Source organism: Protopterus annectens, chromosome 15.part0, assembly GCF_019279795.1.
Source record: "Protopterus annectens isolate FY-2018-M chromosome 15.part0, PAN1.0, whole genome shotgun sequence".
Classification (NCBI taxonomy): domain Eukaryota; kingdom Metazoa; phylum Chordata; order Ceratodontiformes; family Protopteridae; genus Protopterus; species Protopterus annectens.
The window spans coordinates 527,702,654-527,722,653 of record NC_056749.1 but is presented as its reverse complement, the minus strand read 5'-3'; the positions used below and the strand labels follow the sequence as shown (position 1 = coordinate 527,722,653).

The following is a 20,000-nucleotide window of genomic DNA, read 5'->3' as shown; positions in this document are numbered from 1 at the left end:
CAGGCCTACAGATTTGTATATTAGACTGATGCCATCTTCTAAATTAAGGCCAAAATCCAAATATATGTCTAAAAAAAACGATGCCTGGGCCACATGTGTTAGGCCCCTATGTCTAAAAAACAAATTTCAAAATGGCTGAAGATTTAATGACTCTAATCAGGGATAGCAAACCCCCTCCTTCTAAGAGGCCTAGGCAAGACATTTGTTATGAATCTTCTGAACATGATTCTATTTCTTCTGACTCTTTTATAAGGAACAGGATTTGTCTATTCCTACTTATGAGGACTCTGATGCAGAGGATTCCATTCCTTCTGCTTCTCCCCCTGAGGATTTTTCTTTTGAGGAAACTTTACATGCCTTAAGGGAGCATTTCCACTGGGAAAGTCAGGATTTCTCTGAATCTAAAAAGAGACTTGGGGATTTTCTTCTTCCTCAGCATAGGCCTTTGGCTATACCTCCTGTTCTAGACATTGTTGATGTTTTTTTTCAGAATCTAGTATGACTCCTGATTCTCTGCCTCCGGCTCCTTGTAAGCCAGACAGATACTACAGAGTTCCTGACTCCCACAAATTCCTTTTCAAATATCCTATTGCTGATCCTGAAACCATTTCTCAGGGTCCCAAGAGCATTTAAGGCCTCTGCTGCTAAAAATCCTACCCCTTCTGATAGAGATTCCAGGGCGCTGGATAGATGGGGTAAGAAGGTTTACATGTCTGCAACCTTGGCAATCGGGGCTTTAAACTGTCAATTTCATATGCTTAAATATCAACAGCATATCATTTGACTACTTAAACAGAAAATTATGTTAATCTCTGACTGTGTGGAAAATAAAGATTTGCTGGATTTATACATTCAGCTGAACAAGTTGGAAAACATACTTTGCAATGTGGTTTTGATTCCTTGGAGGCCTCTTGCAGGGCTGCTGTAACTGGATATGTGCTAAGAAGGCATGCTTGGCTCAAAGAGCAAACTCTGCCAGACCACGTTAAAGCAAAATTGTTGGATTCTCCTTTACAGCAGGACCATCTCTTTGGTAATAAGGCTGAAGAAGTGTTACAAAAGATGGAAGATGAAGCTAAATCTATGCAAACTGTGAAAGGTTTCTTACAAGTGCAACCTCCAAGATTTAGTAGGCACTGGCCTACTAAGAACTGGTCCTTTCCAGTCCCTTCGAGAGCCACTCAAGTCAAATCAAGGCATTCCAAAGGTTCCAGGTTTCAGTCACAAGGAACTTTTAGAACAAAACAATGGGGTGCCTCCACCTCCAAATCTGGAAGCAACAAGGCACCTCCCTATGGTAAACAGCCTCAATGACTTCCCTCTACAATCACCAAGCACTTAACTTTTAGCCGCCTCTTTGGGGGGAAAACTGGCACTTCATGCACGAAACTGGCAACTTATTACCCAGGACAAATGGGCTTTAAATGTAGTATCCCAGGGATACAGATTTCATTTCCACACGTTGTCAGTCCCAAACGGATGGCCACATCTGCCACCAAATCAGTGGGCAGAGGCCCAGAAACAAGTGCTGTCCCTCATGAACATGGGGGAGAGGAAAAGGGACAAGGTTTCTATTCCAGACTTTTCCTGGTACCCTGAAAAGACAAATCATGGCATCCAGTTCTGGACTTATCCACTCTAAACACATTTCTGGACATTCCAAAATTCAAGATGCTGACTCTTCAAAAGTTACTACCTATGCTAGGCAAAGATGCCTGGTTGATAACTCTAGACTTAGAGGCTTACCTGCATATCCCAATCAGGGAGTCTTGCAGAAGATACCTCCGCTTCAAAGCAGACTACTTGCATTACCAGTTCTCTGCACTGCCCTTTGGCTTATCTACTACACCCAGGGTCTTCACAAAGTGACTGACACCGGTAATTGCATTTTGCAGACAAAGAAATATTAAAATATATCCATACCTGGACGATTGTCTAATTCAGGCAGAAAACAAGGTCATTCTTTTAAAGCATCTGGCGTTTGTAAAAGGAGTTCTAACTTGTCTAGGGTACACCATAAACAAAAAGAAATCACAACTGGGTACCCTCTCAAAAAATTACATTCCTGGGTGCAAGCTTGAATACAACTGCCCAGATGACTTACCTTACGCCAGAAAAGCAACTTCAATTGGTGACTTACTTCAAACAGGTGGCCCCAAAAACCCTGCTATCTGCAAGACCAATTCTGCAAGCCTTGGGGTTCATGGCGTCTTGCATTCTGCATTCTTCTAATTCCATGTGCAAGACTGCATATGAGGAAATTTCAGTGGTATTTAAAAAGTTTATGGAGTCAACATTGTCGCAGCCTGGAAACAATGATTCCTAGTATACCTTGCCTGCAACCAGAGTTCCTATGGTGGGCAGAGGCCTGCCACCAAAACAAGGGACTGCCATTCACTCCACCCCCTGCCGCCCTAACCCTGACTACAGATGCATCAGACTATGCTTGGGGGGCTCATCTGGCAGGGAAGTGCATTCAGGGCAAATGGAGCCCAAATCAAATGCACGTACATATCTATCGGAAAGAGATGCTAGCTGTACAGAATGCACGGACAGCCTTCAAGGACTACCTTCATCCAGGACAACTAATGGTAAAGACAGACAGCACCACAGTTATGTGGTACATAAACAAGCATGGGGGGGTACACATTCCTACCCCCTTTGCAGGCTAGCCATGGCATTGTGGAACACGGCCTTGACCTATCAAATACAACTACAAGCTCAATTCCTGCCAGGAAAGCTAAATACTCTGGCAGACGAACTAAGCAGAAATCTTATGGACCCACACGAATGAAAACTTGAACCACAAGTTTTCAACATGTTGACATGCAAATGGGGGAGCCCAGACATAGATCTATTTGCTTCACTCCAGAACTATCAGTTGGACAAATTCTGCACAAGAATTCATCACAAAAAAGCTTGGAAGGTGGATGCTCTATCATTCAGCTGGAAAAACCTTTCAGTCTATGCCTTTCCTCTTCTGCCTCTGCTCTCCAAAGTTCTACTAAAAGTCAAACTGCACAACCCAAAAATTATTCTGATTGCTCCAGACTGGCCTCACCAACACTGGTACCCACTCCTGCGCAATGTGTCACACCTTCCTCCGTGGCACTTGCTTCAGACACCTTACCTACTGTCTCAGCAGAACTACCAAATTCTGCACACTCTGCTCCAAATTTTGAATCTTGCAGCGTGGCTGATCAACTAATTTCACCCTTGGCATCCCTCAGCAAACCATTGATGGATGTCATTTTGGAGGCTAGAAGGCCTAGTACTAGAAAATCTTATGCTGACAAATGGAAAAGATTCTGCGCCTGGAACCAGTCACAAGGAATAAACACAGCAATGCCCAATCTTCCTCAGATTCTGCAATACTTAAGTGAGATGCTTCACAAGGGCATATCTTTTTCTTCCATAAAAATCCATGCCTCTGCCATTTCAGCTCATTACAACACAGAACCTCCCCTCTTCTCTCATCCTCTGCTAAAGCAGTATCTCAGAGGGGCCAAAAATTTAAGACCTCCCAGGAGAGCACCTACTCCTGCATGGGACCTCAATTTTGTTTTTGAAAAGCTCACTCTCCCTCCTTTTGAGCCAGCTGCTACTGCAGACCTAAAATTTATCTCCTGGAAAACCGCTTTCCTTTTAGCAGTCACTTCAGCTAGAAGGATTTCAGAATTACAGGCTCTTATGGCAGTGGAGCCTTTCATTATTTTTCATCCGTTCAGGGTGGCTCTCAGGACCAATCCATCTTTCATGCCTAAGGTGGTATCCATTGTGGCTCTTAATCAAACCATTCATCTTCCAACTTTCTTCCCCAATCCACAGAACAAGGTGAGCAGATTCTGCATTCATTGGATGTACACAGACAACTTAGATTCTACTTACAGGGTGAAATTTCTAAGAAAATCAGAACAATTATTGGTGTCATTTGCTGCAGGGGCAGAGGGAAAGGCTATTTCAAAGCAGACTATTTCCAAATGGATAAGCCATTGTATTCGTTTTTACTATATGCACCATGGTAAACCTATCCCCAAGGGGATCACACCTCATTCCACCAGGGCTGCATCCAGTTCTGCAGCCTTTCTCAGAGGGGTTCCTACCAGAGACCTTCTAGAAGCTGCTACCTGGAGCTCAGTTCATACGTTCACTAAACATTACCATTTACCTCTCTTCTCTAAATCCAGAGCTGGCTTTGCCACTGCTGTCCTGCAGGGCCTTATAGCTGCTGCTAATGCTGTATAATTCCATCTTCCCAACCATAGCTTTGGGATTCTACCCAAATGTAATGACTGCAACAGTGAAACACGAAGAACATAGTACAGTTGTGTACACTTACCATAAATGTAGGTGTTCGAGTGTATTCACTGTTGCAGTCCTGGTTACCCACCCTCCAGCCCCCTGTTTTTCTATAACTATATCTCTCCTTTCTTTTACTATGCTTAAAAGCCTTTTTGGTGTATTTGCTTTTGTTTGGAGGTATATTTTTTGTGTTGTAAATTTATATACACATTATATATTTTGCTCCCCATTTGGGGGGCACCTGACATTTGGGGCAAGAAAAACTGATGTAATGGCATCGGCTGCATGTTTTATACCCCTGATGACCTGACATCATGGAAGAAGGGACAGCAACCGACACAAGACTTTGTTAATCAGGCCGACTGAGGGCAACCTGCCAGCAGATTACCCAAATGTAATGACTGCAACAGTGAATACACTCGAACATCTACATTTATGGTAAGTGTACACAACTGTACTTTTTCTAGTGCTGTCTCAGGGTCCATGTCAGTGGTGGAGACTGATGTTTATTCGCAACTGGGCAGCCCACAGTCCCTTCATATGCCTATATGAGGTTCTTTTCTCACACCTCAAAAGGTGCTTCTTGAGCTGTGGGTTCAGGAATTACTGAGAGATGGCATGCATAGATGGACTTCTGTGATTTTGCAGGGCCTTTCAAGTCATCACTCATCAGTGTTTCCCTTTGGATCTACCTTATTTGGCCCCAAGGTTAAAGAAACCAATGTAGGAGTGAACAAGATATAGGATGAGCTTTCTGCCATAAGTGTACATTTTTCTATACCTCCGAGGACCTTTTCCTGAAACCAGAGAGAAGGTAGGAAACTGTAGTACTGTAAGTTGCAAGGCTTTTCCCAGGATTCCTATAGGGACACGGGGACTCCAGTGGCAGAAGATGTCTTTGTGGCAGAAGCTGCAAAACCAGTGTTTCAGAAGTCCATTGTTTGAGAAGCCCTACCAGTGCTCCTGGAAGTTTGCATGACTGCTTGACTCTGAAGGCAGTCAGGGTGATGCTTATCCCTGCACCCAGGAACCTGGACAGTCGTTGCCAAAGACACTTGGGTGCAGAGGATTACTTCCAGAGGTTATTACATACCCTTTTCCCTTCAACTCCCCCCCCCCCCCAGTCAATCTACAAGACTTCCTGACATTCCACCCAGTCAGAGGAAAGAAGCACAACAAAAGTAGAAAAACTACTGGCCAAAAGAGTCATCCAAATGGTCCCTCCCCAAACCAACAAGGATTTGAAACTTACTCAAGGTTCTTTTTGGTGCAGAGGCAAACTGGGCAGTTTAAACCGGTATGTAAAATGCTCCAAGTTCTGAATGGTCATGATTCAGTCCATTCTGCTGCTGTTGGGCGAGGACGATTGCATGTGCTTGATAGCATGCATCCTGGAGATTTATGACATCAAAATAGACGAGTGGTCCAGGAGATTTCTTCACTTCCTCCTGGGAGCCAGTCATTACCAGTTCAGAGGCCTACCCTTTGTCCTCACTACAGCCCCCAGGGTGTTCACCAAATGCATGGCAGTGGTTGTTGCTCACCTGAACCTGCTGGGATTCTGGTATTTCCATGTCTGTATGACTGGCTCCTCTCTGCCCCAAGCAAGCCTCTACTGATTCAAGCCAGGGACTACTTGCTCGAGCTATGTCTTCAGATGGGCATCACAGTGAACTACACAAAGTCTCTGCTCTCCCCCATTGGTGACACAAATTGCAAGCTTACCTCACGCAAGAATAAACACAGTAAAGAGTCAAGCATCCCACATCCTTTCTCTTCTCTATCAGCAAGATTGGTATTACAACTCTTGGGATCTGTGGTAGCTTCCATAACTCTAGTGCCTCCAGCTATGTATTATATGATGATACTACAGCGATTGCATGCAGTGCAATTGTAAATAAGATGACAGCCCCTATCTACACAGATATGAATTACAAGATTTTGCAAGGTAGCATGTTTCCTGGTTGATCCCCCTCAAAATAATTGTTTTTCAGGGCTGCCTACTTATTCGTCCAACACCTACAGCCACAGTGACTACAGATCCCTCCCAGTTAGGGTGGGTGGTGGGGGCATTATTTGTCAAGGAAGGTCCACGGCACTTGGTCCCATTTGGAGGTCAGTTTTCACAGTGTTGTCCTGGAAGTGAGAGCAGCATACCTCATAACCTGTTAGTACAGGAAATCTGGACATGACCAAAAATAATGGGGGGGGACAAAGGCTCTAAAATAGGGACAGGTTTTAAATATTGCTCTTACAAACGTAAAAAGTTGCTAAAATAACAGGATTTGTCTTGGCATGCAGTTTCTGAAAAATATGAAATTTGAACCTCAAATCTATGACCTTATTACTTTAATCCTCAGTGACTTACCCAGAAATCACACATTTTATGAGGAACAGACCAAAAATATGAGGCGAAAATCTGGACAGTTTAGAACTATGGAGAGCAGTCCTGTTAGTGTTGTAGGAATCTCTCCCTCCAGAGGTAATTGCCATCCAGACAGACAAAATGTCAGTAGTCTGGTACATCATTAAACTGAGGAGAATTGATTCCTACCCCCATGTCAAGAGGTGATGAGAGTTTGGCAGTGGGCAATTTTTCTTCCCTGAGATATGCATTGCTAAAAGAAAGTGGCTGGAAGTCCAGTGTACTAGCAGACAAATTGACCAGGTCCATTTTACTCCCTCATGAGTGGTCTCTCAACCCTGTGATGGTTGAAATGAGCTTCCACCAGTGGTGCCAACCATGCTACAATCTCTGTGCCCTGATCCCTCCAGAGAGGAAGTCACTGAGACTCTCTAGTTCACATATGGCCCCTGGGCTCCTATATGCTTTTCCTCTTACTCCACTGATTCCTATATTTCTGCAGAAAGTGCCTCAGTGGGAGTGCAAAGTAATTCTCATTGCCCTGTTCTGGCCTCAACAAGCATGGTTCCCACTTCCTGTGGCCTCATCTGGTGTACCCCCCTTGGGTGCTGGATCCAAAACAACATCTCCTGTCTCACATGTCAGGGATGACTCACCCGGGCATTCTAACTCTCAGCTAGACTGCTTGGTTTCTCCACTTCCAGTGATTGCTAGACAGTCCAGGTTTTCCTTTCTGGTCAAACCCATTGTAATATCCACTCAGAAGGATTCTACTAGGAAGTTTATAAGAACAAATGGAAAGGATTCTCCCTTTGGGCTGTCCATCGATACTGAGACCCCTTTTCGGCACCTATTCCAGCTTTCTTCGATTTTCTTGCTTCCATTTTTAATAGTGGTGCTAGTTATTCTACTGTACAGTACTACAAAGATCCAACTTGCAGGTTTCTTGAATTTTCATGTTGGACATAACCATTCAGATTAATTATAGTGTGAGACAAGATCAACAAAATTTTGAAGAAAATTTATGTAAAGATGTTGAGCATAATAGGAAACCTTTTTATAGATACATGAGATGTAGAAGGCGTAAAGACACGGGTCTACCTGAAAACACTGAAATCGCAGAACACCGACAACAAGAACACCGACACCAAAAGTTTGACAACGGAGAAGACCAACAGTTGAGAACACCGACATGTTAAGGTAAGTGTGCGATGGGGACGGACGTTAGGGTCAGGGTGTGGATAAGGTAAGTGTGTGATAGTGACGGACGTTAGGGTACGGTGCGGGTCAGGTAAGTGTGCGATAGTGATGGAGTTTAGGGGCGGGTTAAGTGAGTTAGGGTTAGGGTGCGGGTAAGGTAAGTGTACGATAGTGACGGACCTTAGGGTTAGGGTTTGGGTTGAGGTAGTGCATAGATAGTTGTCTATGTAAGGCATAGTGTAGGTTTGTAAGGTTTTTGGTGTGCTTGTGTTGTGTGTGTGTGTTTTTTGGGAAAGGTATTTGTTTTGTTGATTGTCAGGATTTTGGTTTGTCGGGCATGTGAAGTTTCGTATTTTTGAACTTCTTTTCTTTTTCATTTTTTTCATGTCTGTTATTTCGTTGGTGTTTTGGCGTGTCGGCGTCATCAGGGAGACCCAAAGACACACATTGATAAACTAACTGCAGATTATAAAATTTATTCTCAAACACAACAGATTATAGATATATTTACAAAATCTTATGCAAAGCAATTTGGCTCCACAAAAGGGGTGATGAGTTGTCTAGTGACATCCAGGTAACCCCAGATACTGGAATCAAATTAGATTATATTGAAAAAGAACTGTGCAAACTGGAGACAGACAAAGCACATGGAGGAGATGGAATTAGTAACGATGACCAAGAACACTTCAGCAAGAACTTACACTACCATTATATCTACTAGGTCATATAAATATGGGGAGATTCCTCAAGATTGGAGACCTGCGCTTATTAAACCTGTCTTTATGGGAAATGGGAATAGGACAAACCCAGAATCATACAGACTGTTAAGTCTACTCTCATGTTGTGGAAAATTAATGGAGAAGGTAATATTGGATAAGTTATTGTCAGAACTGGATAGGTTGGGACTAGAAACCATATATCAGCATGCATATGTTGAAAATTGATCTGTTACCACCTGTAACATGATATTCTATAACAGTATAATAGCTATGAATGAAAACTTGTGCTGTGTTGTAATTTATATAGGCTTAACTTCAGCATTTGAGAGGGTCATACACAAAACACATCAATAAATTAGTACAACTAGGTATTGATGTACTCTTGATAAGATGGATAGCTGCATGGCTTACAAGTAGGACATGGCAAGTATCATACAGCAATTGGACAGTTGAAATCCTTGGTTACAATCAGGATGTGTCCCACAGGGCTCTGTCCTAGGCCCTTGCTTGTTTAGATTGCATCTTTCAGACCTAACTTTTTCATCTGCGGTGTTCTACAGTTTATACGCATACGACCTGAAATTGGGTAAACTGATTGCAAGTTTTACAGATAAGGCATGTCTGGGTCGATTCAGCTGTGAGTTTTTCTAATCATATTAACCAATTGGTTAATGATAGTTATAGAACTAAAAAGATTTATAAAATCTAGGAAATTAAAAATAATGAAATCATTGTTTGTTAGTTACATTAGACCCAAACTTGAGTATGGAATAACCAAATGGAAACCCTATAAGAAGACAAGCATGAGTAAACTGGAAAGAGTACAGCAGAAATGTACCAAGGGCATCCGTGGATGTGAAAATCTAAGTTATCAAAGACTAAAATATCTGAACTTGTACAGTGTCTGTTACAGATATCTAAGAGGAGATTGTATTCCGGTGTATAGGGCATTTAGAGACGGCTACCTCTGGGAATGTTTGGGGTGATCAAAAAGTACTAGAGAATCATCAGACAACCTGTGCAGAAGATTCTATAGGAATGAGAAGTGTACTAATTGGTTCTCTGACAGAGTAGCTGATGCATGGAACAGACTACCAAATTACATTAAAGCAAGCACTAGTTTAGTTATTTTTAAGAACAGCCTGGACAGTTATTATGGTAACAAGTGTCTTGTTATATTGGCAAGCTAGAAAGGCATTTATGCCCGTGCTTGAAATATTTGTATGTGTGCATTCTTCTTTGGCATCATCTAGACTTTGCAAAGCCTTTCTCAAATATACCTTATTACCTCCACAACCCTAGCTGAGGACCATACTCCACCATGTGATTTAACTGTACTTCAAGCCCTGATTTGACCTCCCTTTGAACCAGCTGCCAAGGTGGACTTAACATTTTTGTCTTGGAAAACTATTTTTCTTGTTGTGATCACAACAGCCAAATGAGTATCAGAACTCCTGTCTCTCTCCTCTAAGCCACTCATGTCTAATTTTCACAAGGACAGGGTGTCTCTCCATACTAAATCCCTCTTTTGTACCTAAGGTGGCTTCAGAAATTATGAATTGGTCCATCATTTTTGTTTTATTTCCAAAATTTTCCATCAAAAGAGAGAATAATTGCTTCACCTTTTTGATGTGCATAGACCACTTTTATTCTGTCGCCATAGAACAAAAGTTTTCAGGAAATCAGAATAGCTATTTATTTCCTTCTCCAAAGCCAAACTAGGCAAATGTGTTTCAAAGGTGACTTTAGCCAAATAGTTCACTGATTGATTGTATTTCTTTTGTCTATAAGAAAAATGGCTTACTGTTCCTAAACTTCCTAAGACTCTTTCCACAGATCTGTGGCCTTCTGATCTAGAGCTTCTATAGATGACATTTGCAGAGCTGCCACTTGGTTTAACGCCCATACCTGAATTGCTCACTACACATTGGACATTCTTTCTAGAAAGAGAGCATTGTTTGGGTCTGCTGTACTTTGGAATATCCTTCCTTGAGGACCACCCTGGGGTTTCTCTAGCTGGGGACTCTGCCCCATCAGTTGAACAATGGATGAAAAAGACAACATCAAGTGCAAAAGTTAAGTACTCACCATACCTGTGTATATGTGTTTTCTGTTTTTGTCCTTAATCTTCTGCCCTCCAACCTTCTTTTTACTTAAAAATTGTATTTCTTGGTCTCCTAGTTTGACCTGAGGAGTGTTATATATTGCCTGACTATTGAGCTCCAGTCTTTTCTTCCTCCTTTCTAGCAGTCTGACTGGGATGTTGTCAGTTTTCACTATATTAATGCATATTTGTAAGCAAGTGTAGTCAGTGCTGTAAGTTGAAGGGAGGGCAAACTCGATTTGAGGAAGTTCTAGCTAGACAAGATTATGGGTAAGGGCAGGAGCTGGTGCCATTGAGCCAGTTCTTTAGAAGTGGCTGAAGTTTGATCTGAGACCCATCGATTGAGAAATGATGAAAACCGACAGTACAGATGCATAGTTATGGTGATTCTAGGTGCAGCAATTTGGTCCTTTATATAAATATGTTTACAAGGCATTACGAGCTTGATTCCTTCTCTTGGTTTAGATCAGGCTTTGCTAGGACCATTCTCCAGGGACTCTTTGACCTTCTCCTTCTACCTCCCAAATGTCAGCTGGGGTTTATCTACTCGTATAGATATATAATATTGTAGCAGTTATAAATATGATGAATGTAGTACAGGTTTTTGTAAATAAATTTACCATAGCAGTAGATGTTCGAGTGATCACTGCTGCAGTAGCTGCTCTCTCCCTTTATTACCATTTATTTATTTATGCTGGGGGGGGTGGACATTTTAGTTTTTGTTATTCATGGTATTGCTCTTTTAGGACTTGTTGGTTTGAAAGCTCTGAAGGGCTTTGTGCCCAAAACTGTCTTTAGTTCACTCAGCTCCAGCTGACTGACAAGTTTGGGTGCATGAAAGATGCTCAAAATCTTTGGAAGCTGTCCGGTTGATAAATCCTTGGCAAGATGTAACCCATATACGTAAGGCTACTGCAGCAGTGATCAACCATCTACGGTTCTGGTATGTTTACTTAAACAACTGTACATTTAGCTTTTAGTATGAACTAGAAGGCTCTTGAAGATCTCTAGAAACAAAGGACAACCAATTAATAGTAGCTGATACCCTGCAAAGATGATATGCTTTGTACTTGTACAAGACCTGGGAAGCTAATGTAGCCAGAAGAATAGAAATAAAAGCGTCATCCAGGGAAATATGTGCTGACATGGTAATACTGGTACAACAAAATGCTAAACATCAATTTTAATACGTGGTGAGTTAAAAGACTAGAGCCTGAAATAGTTTGGAAAGAATTAGCACATTATTAAAACAGCCAGTTCAGCCACCTAGAAACAGTTTGAAAGTAGTCTGTGGAAAGGGAGTGAGGCATTGTGGAATGGATTTCTTAAGTATGTCACAGAAGAGAAAATTGAAAGTTCTGTGGGTGAACATGTTTAGGCCAAATATTCAGGTTATGGTATTGGCTGACATCATGGTGTTTCTTTTAAACTTGTATCCTTATTTTTGAAATGTCTGTATTCATGTTTGTGCCCTCCTTGATATTATAGTAACTATATTACTTAACAATAGATTTGTAAAATAAGACCCACGACACTGTCTGTGAAAGGGAGCAATGTTTTGGTTTAGTACTGTAACAGTATTTGTTTTACTTGAAGTATAGTATATTACAATGACTAAGCTGTTCAGTCACATATTTAGGGTATGGCTTTGAATTCCATCTACTTACACTTTCATAAAGTACGATCCTGTATATGTGCTTCTATTCCCTGTGAAATTGACGCTTCTGATGAGTCTATTGAGTAATCCATCCAACAGATCTGATAGTTTGCAGTTGTAACACTGCAAGATTGTAAGAGTTCCATTCAGAATGTATGATGGCGAATCCCTGATATCCTTTATGAAACTGTTGTAGTATTTCAGTAGCTATTGTATTACAGAATTTCAGTAGTATATTGCTTAATATGCATTTCTAAGATATTTTTGTTTGATATTTTCTTTGATAGATTTGATGAAAAAGAAAGTGTATCAAACTGCATACAGCTTAAAACATCAATAATCAAAGGCATTAAAAATCAGCTCATTGATCAGTTTCCAGATATTGAGTCATGGCTCAGCCAGATTATGCCAAAGAAAGACCCAGTTAAAATCGTCAAATGGTATGTTTTCATTGTTTTATTTCTTCTTTAGACATTACTCTGGATGTGCATGTCATCTATTTTTTGTTGTGATCTACACAGTGTTATTGTTTTGCATCTACAGCCATGAACATGTTGAAATTCTTACAGTAAATGGAGAGTTGTTATTCTTCAGGCAAAGAGAAGGACCTTTTTACCCAACCCTGAGGTTACTTCACAAATGTAAGGACTTTCATCTTAAAACTAAGTGCCACTAATGTATTATTGGCTTGAAAAGCATGTTTTTTGTAAAAATATTTGTGGATAAGGATCTGTATTTAAAATTTGCACTGTATTGATTGGTGAATGAGACTATATCATTTTTACGAGCACATGCTTTTTAACCTTCTACTGTGTATTGATTTTGTAGAATACACAGCTTCTTTCAAACTTTTTTTATGCAAAAAAATACTTTTAGTTTTGTTGACAGTTACTTAGTAATAGAGGATTATAATTAGGTTGGTGATATTAATGTTCAGAGAAGTGGGTTTCAGGACATTCATCTTGAGGCAGTGAAGGGTGAGAGGTGTATTTCTTGAAATTTCAAGGTATGATCAATTGTTTTGATCATAATTCTCTACAGTATAATGTACTGACTAGATGAGTTGAGTCACCTCCCGTGATCCTTGTGAGTCGCCTCTGATGGTTTGATGAGGCAGCACACCAAAATAAACACTCCATGTTATTCAGGGAATAACTTGAGAGTGGGTACTGCCTGATGACAAGTTACTGAAAGCTTATAATATGATATGGCAGGCTATCTACGAATTACTTGCAAACTGCCAGTTATCTGCATCAGTCCGGTTTGTTTTATGTGACTTTTGAATTGGCAAGACTATACAAAAGAATATCCGGGGTGTGAAGAGTAAGGGTTTTCTCTCTCACTTGGGTCAAAATGTTTGGCACAAGGTGCTACATTGGGGAGGGGCTACCATCAGGAGCGGCGTTAGGTCAACTGGTCCCCTAGGCAAAAGGGTTACACACCCCTCACCACACCACTCGGTGCCCCCATCCTGGTCTACTTACAGCAATTAAATACTAGAAAAACTCCGCTGTTAGAGCAGCACCGTAGGCGGCTGCCTAGTTGGCCTATGCCTAAGGCCTGCTATGGCTACCATGTATGGAAAAAAAAAATGGTAACTTTCCAGTTTAATGTTAAACTCTTTGCCTTGCCTTTCTGCCTGAAACATGTATTCTGTCTACATTTAGTGATTTGATGTTATTTTCACCTGAAGCAGCTGAATTGCTGTGGCACTTTTAGAAATTATTACTTAATTGGAAAGCCTAGAAAGTTTACAGTCAGATCTGCAGTAACATTTTGTTTTCTCACACTCTTTCTAATACTGTTGTGGAATGTCAGCAATTTTGAATAACCTCCGTCTTCCATGAACACAAAATTCTGTGGAAGCATGGATTTGCCATACACACTGTCTTTTTTAGGAGGTCTAGTGGGTGATTTGAGGGCAGGCAGGGCTGTGGTGGTGCCTGAGCAGAGCAGAACTGATGAAATATGTCTATGTTTTAAGTATAGGCACTTCTCTCCATGCAGAACGCAACTGAGACAGTTAGCAGTTCATTAAAGTGATCTCCAGCAGGGAAGCATATACTGTTGCTGAATTTTTGAAAGCTATTGCTCTACTGCTCAAGATATAGCCACAAACACTGCCATAGATTTTTGTTTATTAAATTATTGGTAATGTGGACTAGTTCTTTACTTTATTTTGAAGATGTCTTTTCCTGTTCCAATTCACTGTTCTTGTGCTTTGGTGGTATTATGGTATTTAGTTTGTATCAGACTATGTATGGCCAGTTCTGCTAGTTCTGCTATTGATTTTCACTATTTTGCTGTTACCATCTCGTAACAGCCTACGTAATCGGCATGGCAACATCAGCATGTACCCATGTGGCAAGTTTATTCAGCAATTGGTGTGTGGTACACTTTTATTTTGTTTGAGCACCGGAGACATCTCATCATGCCTGCTATGCTGCCATATTTGTAATTCAATGTTATATTCGTCAGCATTGTACACATTCATAGGTTGGTACTAAGCTAACTGCCCTTGCGAGCCATTTTAAGCCTAGCCAATTATCCCTTGTGAGACTCAAACCCTGCACCTTGTATTTGTAAGGCAAACACCTTGACCATTAGGTTATGTGCACTTTTTTTAAATTTTTGTCATCATGTTAGTTGATGCACTGACATTTCAACATTCTGAATGTATTCTGAGCATACTGACTTATTCCCTCCAGTGGAGCGCTGGAGATTTTGCAGTCTGATGGTTGAAGCCTGGGCCTTTTGACAAAATGAAGTACATCTCCCACTTCAAACAAATGTGCATATTTCTAGAACAATATGTGGTGTTAAAGAAGTGTAAATGACACTGTTCAGCAAAGACAAATTCTTTACAGTAGTCACATTCATCAGAATATAAGTTGTAAATTGAATTTCTTAAGTCAAGATAATGTAGTAAATATTTTTTGTAATATTTTTTAAACAACTTTCAGTAACTACTCAAGCTGCACATTTAGTGCCAGCAGCATTTTTTTTCATCCAGTTGTTTCTATATCAGTTCACGAGATATGTAGAAAAATATGAAAATTATGACAGTATAAATATATAATTATGAACAACATTCAGTGTCTTCAGCTGTACTATACAGAGGTCCGGTATTAATGCAGTTATATTGTCCATTATGTAAACTTTAGGATTACATTTTTTAGTAGATTGTGTGTAGCACAGTTTTCACATTGCTAGTGAAAATATATATGAATGGCCAAAACTTTGTTTGGAGGTATCTGTAAAAATCCTAGAGAAGGCACTAGGATTATCCTGTAGAAACACCTGGAGGCATCGCTAGGATTTAATGCATTATTTGATCGATTTTATTATAATGATCATTTTGCATGACTATTGCATGGATGTACAGCATACTGTCCTGGAGCATACTACATAATGAGTGCCCTCAAACCCAGAAATCTTTTGCGCCTTCACCAGATATCAGAAAAGTTATTTGGGTCTCTTTGTCTCTCTCTTTTTTATTTTTATTTTTTAATGCATATGAAATCTACCGAAGTAGACTGACACCACCCCCCCCGCTTTGCAAAGCACACACACTGAAAATAATCAAGATCTGGCTTAGAGCAGTTTGCTTGTCCTTGATCCTATAAGTGGTTGGTACCAGATAGTTAACTTTATAAGTTTGCAAAATTTTCTGACTTTATTAGGCCTCTTTTGAAACCAGTCCAGACTTCCTTATTTGAGAACTGGTGTCCTAGATATGTTGCAGATTCATGCCTTTTCGCTGAGGGCCTCTCTTTCAGAGTTCTGAGATTGTTCAGTGAGTCATGCTAGTCCTCCCCATTTGCTGCTAGATACAGGGAAACGAGTCACAAAGGTCTTTTGAAGGGGCCAGGTGAAAGGAAGTGAAGATTTGTTAATGGGAAGATTATTACTTTAGCACTGAGGAGTTGTCAGGTAGTACTAAAGATGTATTAGAAGTAGCCCAGATCTTGAGTAGCACTGAAGCCGTGAATGACTATGGGATGGGAAGTAATATCAAGATCTTACTCCTTTTACACCGTTTTTGGGGATCCTGCTTAAGGACATGCTTGGTGCAGGTTGCATGTTTTTTTAATATGTACCATATGAATATATTATAATGTGTGGTTAAATACTGTTTATATACAGAGGGTTACCAGCATGCACTGTATCTTAACTGATTGCTGTTAAATAACATTCTGTGTCCAAAGTATCATTTTATGTTCTGATAGCTGCTTAACGTACTTTTTTTACTGATGTATAATTTTTCTTATACTGTTCTTAATGTTGTTGCTTTGTCCTGTGGTCTTGAATGACAGCTGATTATATGACGTTCTCTGACTGGTCTTATGACTACTGAATGTAATTTTTCTTACATCATACCACAACTGTTTTACTTCCGTGGCGGTGCAGCGGTAGCGTTGTTAACTCACAGCAAGAGGTTTTCCCGTTCGATTCTCTGCTTGGGTTGGGAGTGCCTTCTGTGTGAAGTCTGCATGTCCTCCCCACGGTCGAGTGGGTGTTCGAAAGACATGTGTTGAATGGGCGTACCTTCGTTGAAGGTTTGGCGTTGGGCTGGCAACTTGACACCATAAAAACCAACTGTCAATCATTAGCGGACCGGAGTTCCGCTGTGGCGACCCCTAACCGGGAAAAGCCGAAAGACAAACAACAACAACATCATAAAACAGTTTTACTTGGATGATTCTTAATGTTATTTTACTGTTCTGAATGTCCTAATTACTATATTGACAGTACTGCAACATTTTTATTGTGTTACTGTTTGCCATTTTGACCTGGGTCATAGCAAAAAAAGGTCCATGGACCAGTTTGCTCACCCTTTTAACAAATTTTAAATGAAATAAAAAGTAAATGACAGATGAAATAACCTACTCCTAGGATATCCACTATCTCACTAGGTTTGTAACCTTCATAGAATAGGTAGCTAATAGTATTAAAAAGCACTGGCATATTGTTTTAAATAACCACGTAATAGGTTCATATGGTAGTACTAGGCTAATTTCCCTACGGGCCATTTTAAGCCTAGCCAATTATCCCATTTGGTGCTTAATATTCACCCATTCATTTTATCTGTCTGTATATAAAATATACATACACTCACACACACACACACACACACACACACATATATATATATATATATATATATATATATATATATGTGTATTTGTACATTTGTGTGTGCATATATATATATATATATATATATATATATATATATGTGTGTGTGTGTGTATCTGTGTATATATACATATATGTATATATATGTATGTATGTGTATATATGTGTGTATATATATATATATATATATATATATATATATATATATATATATATAAATAAATATATAGGTATATGCGTGTATATATATATATATATATATATATATATATATATATATATATATATATATATATATATATATATATATATATATAAATATATAGGTGTGTATATATATATATATATATATATATATATATATATATATATATATATATAATATAGGTTCATAGGTTAGATTACTAGGCTATCTGCCCTAGGGCATTTATAAGCCTAGCCAGAGTGTGTGTGGCTTTCACTACCCCTTAGGATGAGAATACTACACCCTTTTAGGGTTTAGTTTACTGTGCCTCTGTCTAGTAGTGACACAGAGATGACCCCCGGGTAAACCTACGATCTCCCATCCACTGTCAAGATTTCTCTTGAATAGAGTCCGTGAGGGCTCTGCCTAACATGGACTGGGATTCTGTTCCAGAGTGTAGGAGCCTCTGGGTTATCAATCTGTCCCTCCAGCACGCCCTATTTATTTCTGTGTTGAGGTTTAAGTCTCTTGCTCTCGTGGCTCTGATGGATTTGGATTTTCTGAGGTGGAGCATGTCCATTAATTCCGGATTGGACATGGCCTTGTACATCAGGCACAGATCACCTCTGAGTAGGCGGTATGCGACTGAATAGAGCTGGAGTTTTTTCAGTCGGGCAGCATATGACATATGTTTAAGACCCTTTATCCTCTTGGTGAGGAACTTTTGGGGTCTTTCCAACTGCTGCAGGTGTCTGGTGAGATACATCCCAAATGGGGCATTGTACTCAATCATTGGCCTGATAATAGAAGAGTACAGGGGCACAATGACCTCTCTTGATCTAGATGTGAAACGTTTCATGATAACGTGGGCAATATAGAAGGTCTTCCTAACCACTTTGGCAATGTGAGTGTCAAATGAGAGGCTACTGTCAACCTGGGTCCCTAGGTCCCCGATTACCTCTTCCGTACTTAATGGATTACCACCTATGTGGTAAATTGTGGGTACCTTGTTTTTCCCAAAGGGTATGACTATACATTTTTTGGCGTTCAGCTTAAGGCCTTGGCTCTGGCACCAATTATCCGTTTCTATGAGGCCTCTCTGAAGGATGTTTGTGTCCGCTGGGGTATCAATTATGGCACCCAGTTTGCAGTCATCTGCGAACTTTGTCAGCCACAATCCTCCTATGTTTGCCTGTACCTCGGAAAAATAAATGCCGAACAAGAGGGGTCCCAGGACTGAGCCCTGTGGGACACCGCTTGTGACTGGCTTAGAGTCTGACATAGCTCCAGCAACTCTAACCCTGTGGGTTCTGTCCTTGAGCCAGTTTGCAACCCATCTTGTGACATATGGGTTTACATTTAAGCTGGTGAGTTTGTCTATGATGCCCGAGTGGGGTATTGTGTCAAAGGCTTTTGCAAGGTCAAGGTAGGCTGTGTGAACTGCCTTACCCTCATCAATGGCCTTTCAAAAAAGTCGACCAAGTTCAAAAGGCAGGATCTGCCCTTGACGAAGCCAAATTGGGTAGGATCCAATGTCTGTAGGTCCCCAATGTCTTTGTTTATGAGTTCCATAATGATCCTCTCCATAGCTTTGCAGACCAGGCTCGTCAAGCTTATGGGGCGGTAATTTCCAGGGTCCGTAGAAGCACCGCCTTTGTGAAGTGGGACCACTGTTGACGTATGCCACTCTTTGGGTACGTATCCTGTAGTAAGGCCAAGATTAAACAGCAGCCTTGTGTGTGGGTTTAGTTCCTCTTGGAGTTCATGTAGCACACAGCCCGGGACACCGTCCGGTCCCATTGATGCTTTTTTATTTTAGCTTTAGAGAGGAAGGCTCTCACCTGGGCATCTGAGATGTTAGGGAGGCTACACTCTGCTGGGATAGTTATTTCTCCTTTTGGGGGGGAGGGGAAGGAGAAATTTGCACTGAACCTGTCTGCCAGAATGTTGGCAATGTCAGTGGGTTTAGTGTATTTTGTGTCATTTTGGACTAACTCTGAGCATATCTGGGAGTTTCCACCCAGGTTTCTAACATAGCTAAAGAAGGCCTTGTGATTGTCTTTTGTGTCTTTTGCGATTTTTCTCTCAAAGTTGGCCTTGGATGATTTTATGAGTGATCATAGTTTTTTGCTAGTACTGATCAGAGATGCCTTCCCTTTTAGGGATTTTGCTCTGTCATGTAGTAGCTTCCTCCTCCTGTTGCAAAGTTTGTTTATGGCTGGGGTCCACCAGACCGGGCGCCTGCCTTTGGGGGAATGGGTCTTGGTTTTATTTGGGATTGCATGATCATGCTTTCTTGAAGGTGCCCGTAGAAGGTATTTGCAAAGGAT

General features: G+C 40.7%; 1 protein-coding gene across 1 annotated transcript in view; it reads left to right on the top strand.

Moving 5' to 3' along the window:
• The window catches only part of MCTS1 (MCTS1 re-initiation and release factor), a 403,683-nt gene that overhangs the window by 66,560 nt on the left and 317,123 nt on the right, over positions 1-20,000 (top strand). Inside the window, exons 2-3 of the mRNA XM_044057335.1 lie at positions 12,635-12,787; positions 12,891-12,988. Coding sequence (XP_043913270.1) covers positions 12,635-12,787; positions 12,891-12,988 — 251 coding nt within the window. The remainder of the gene's footprint in view (positions 1-12,634; positions 12,788-12,890; positions 12,989-20,000) is intronic.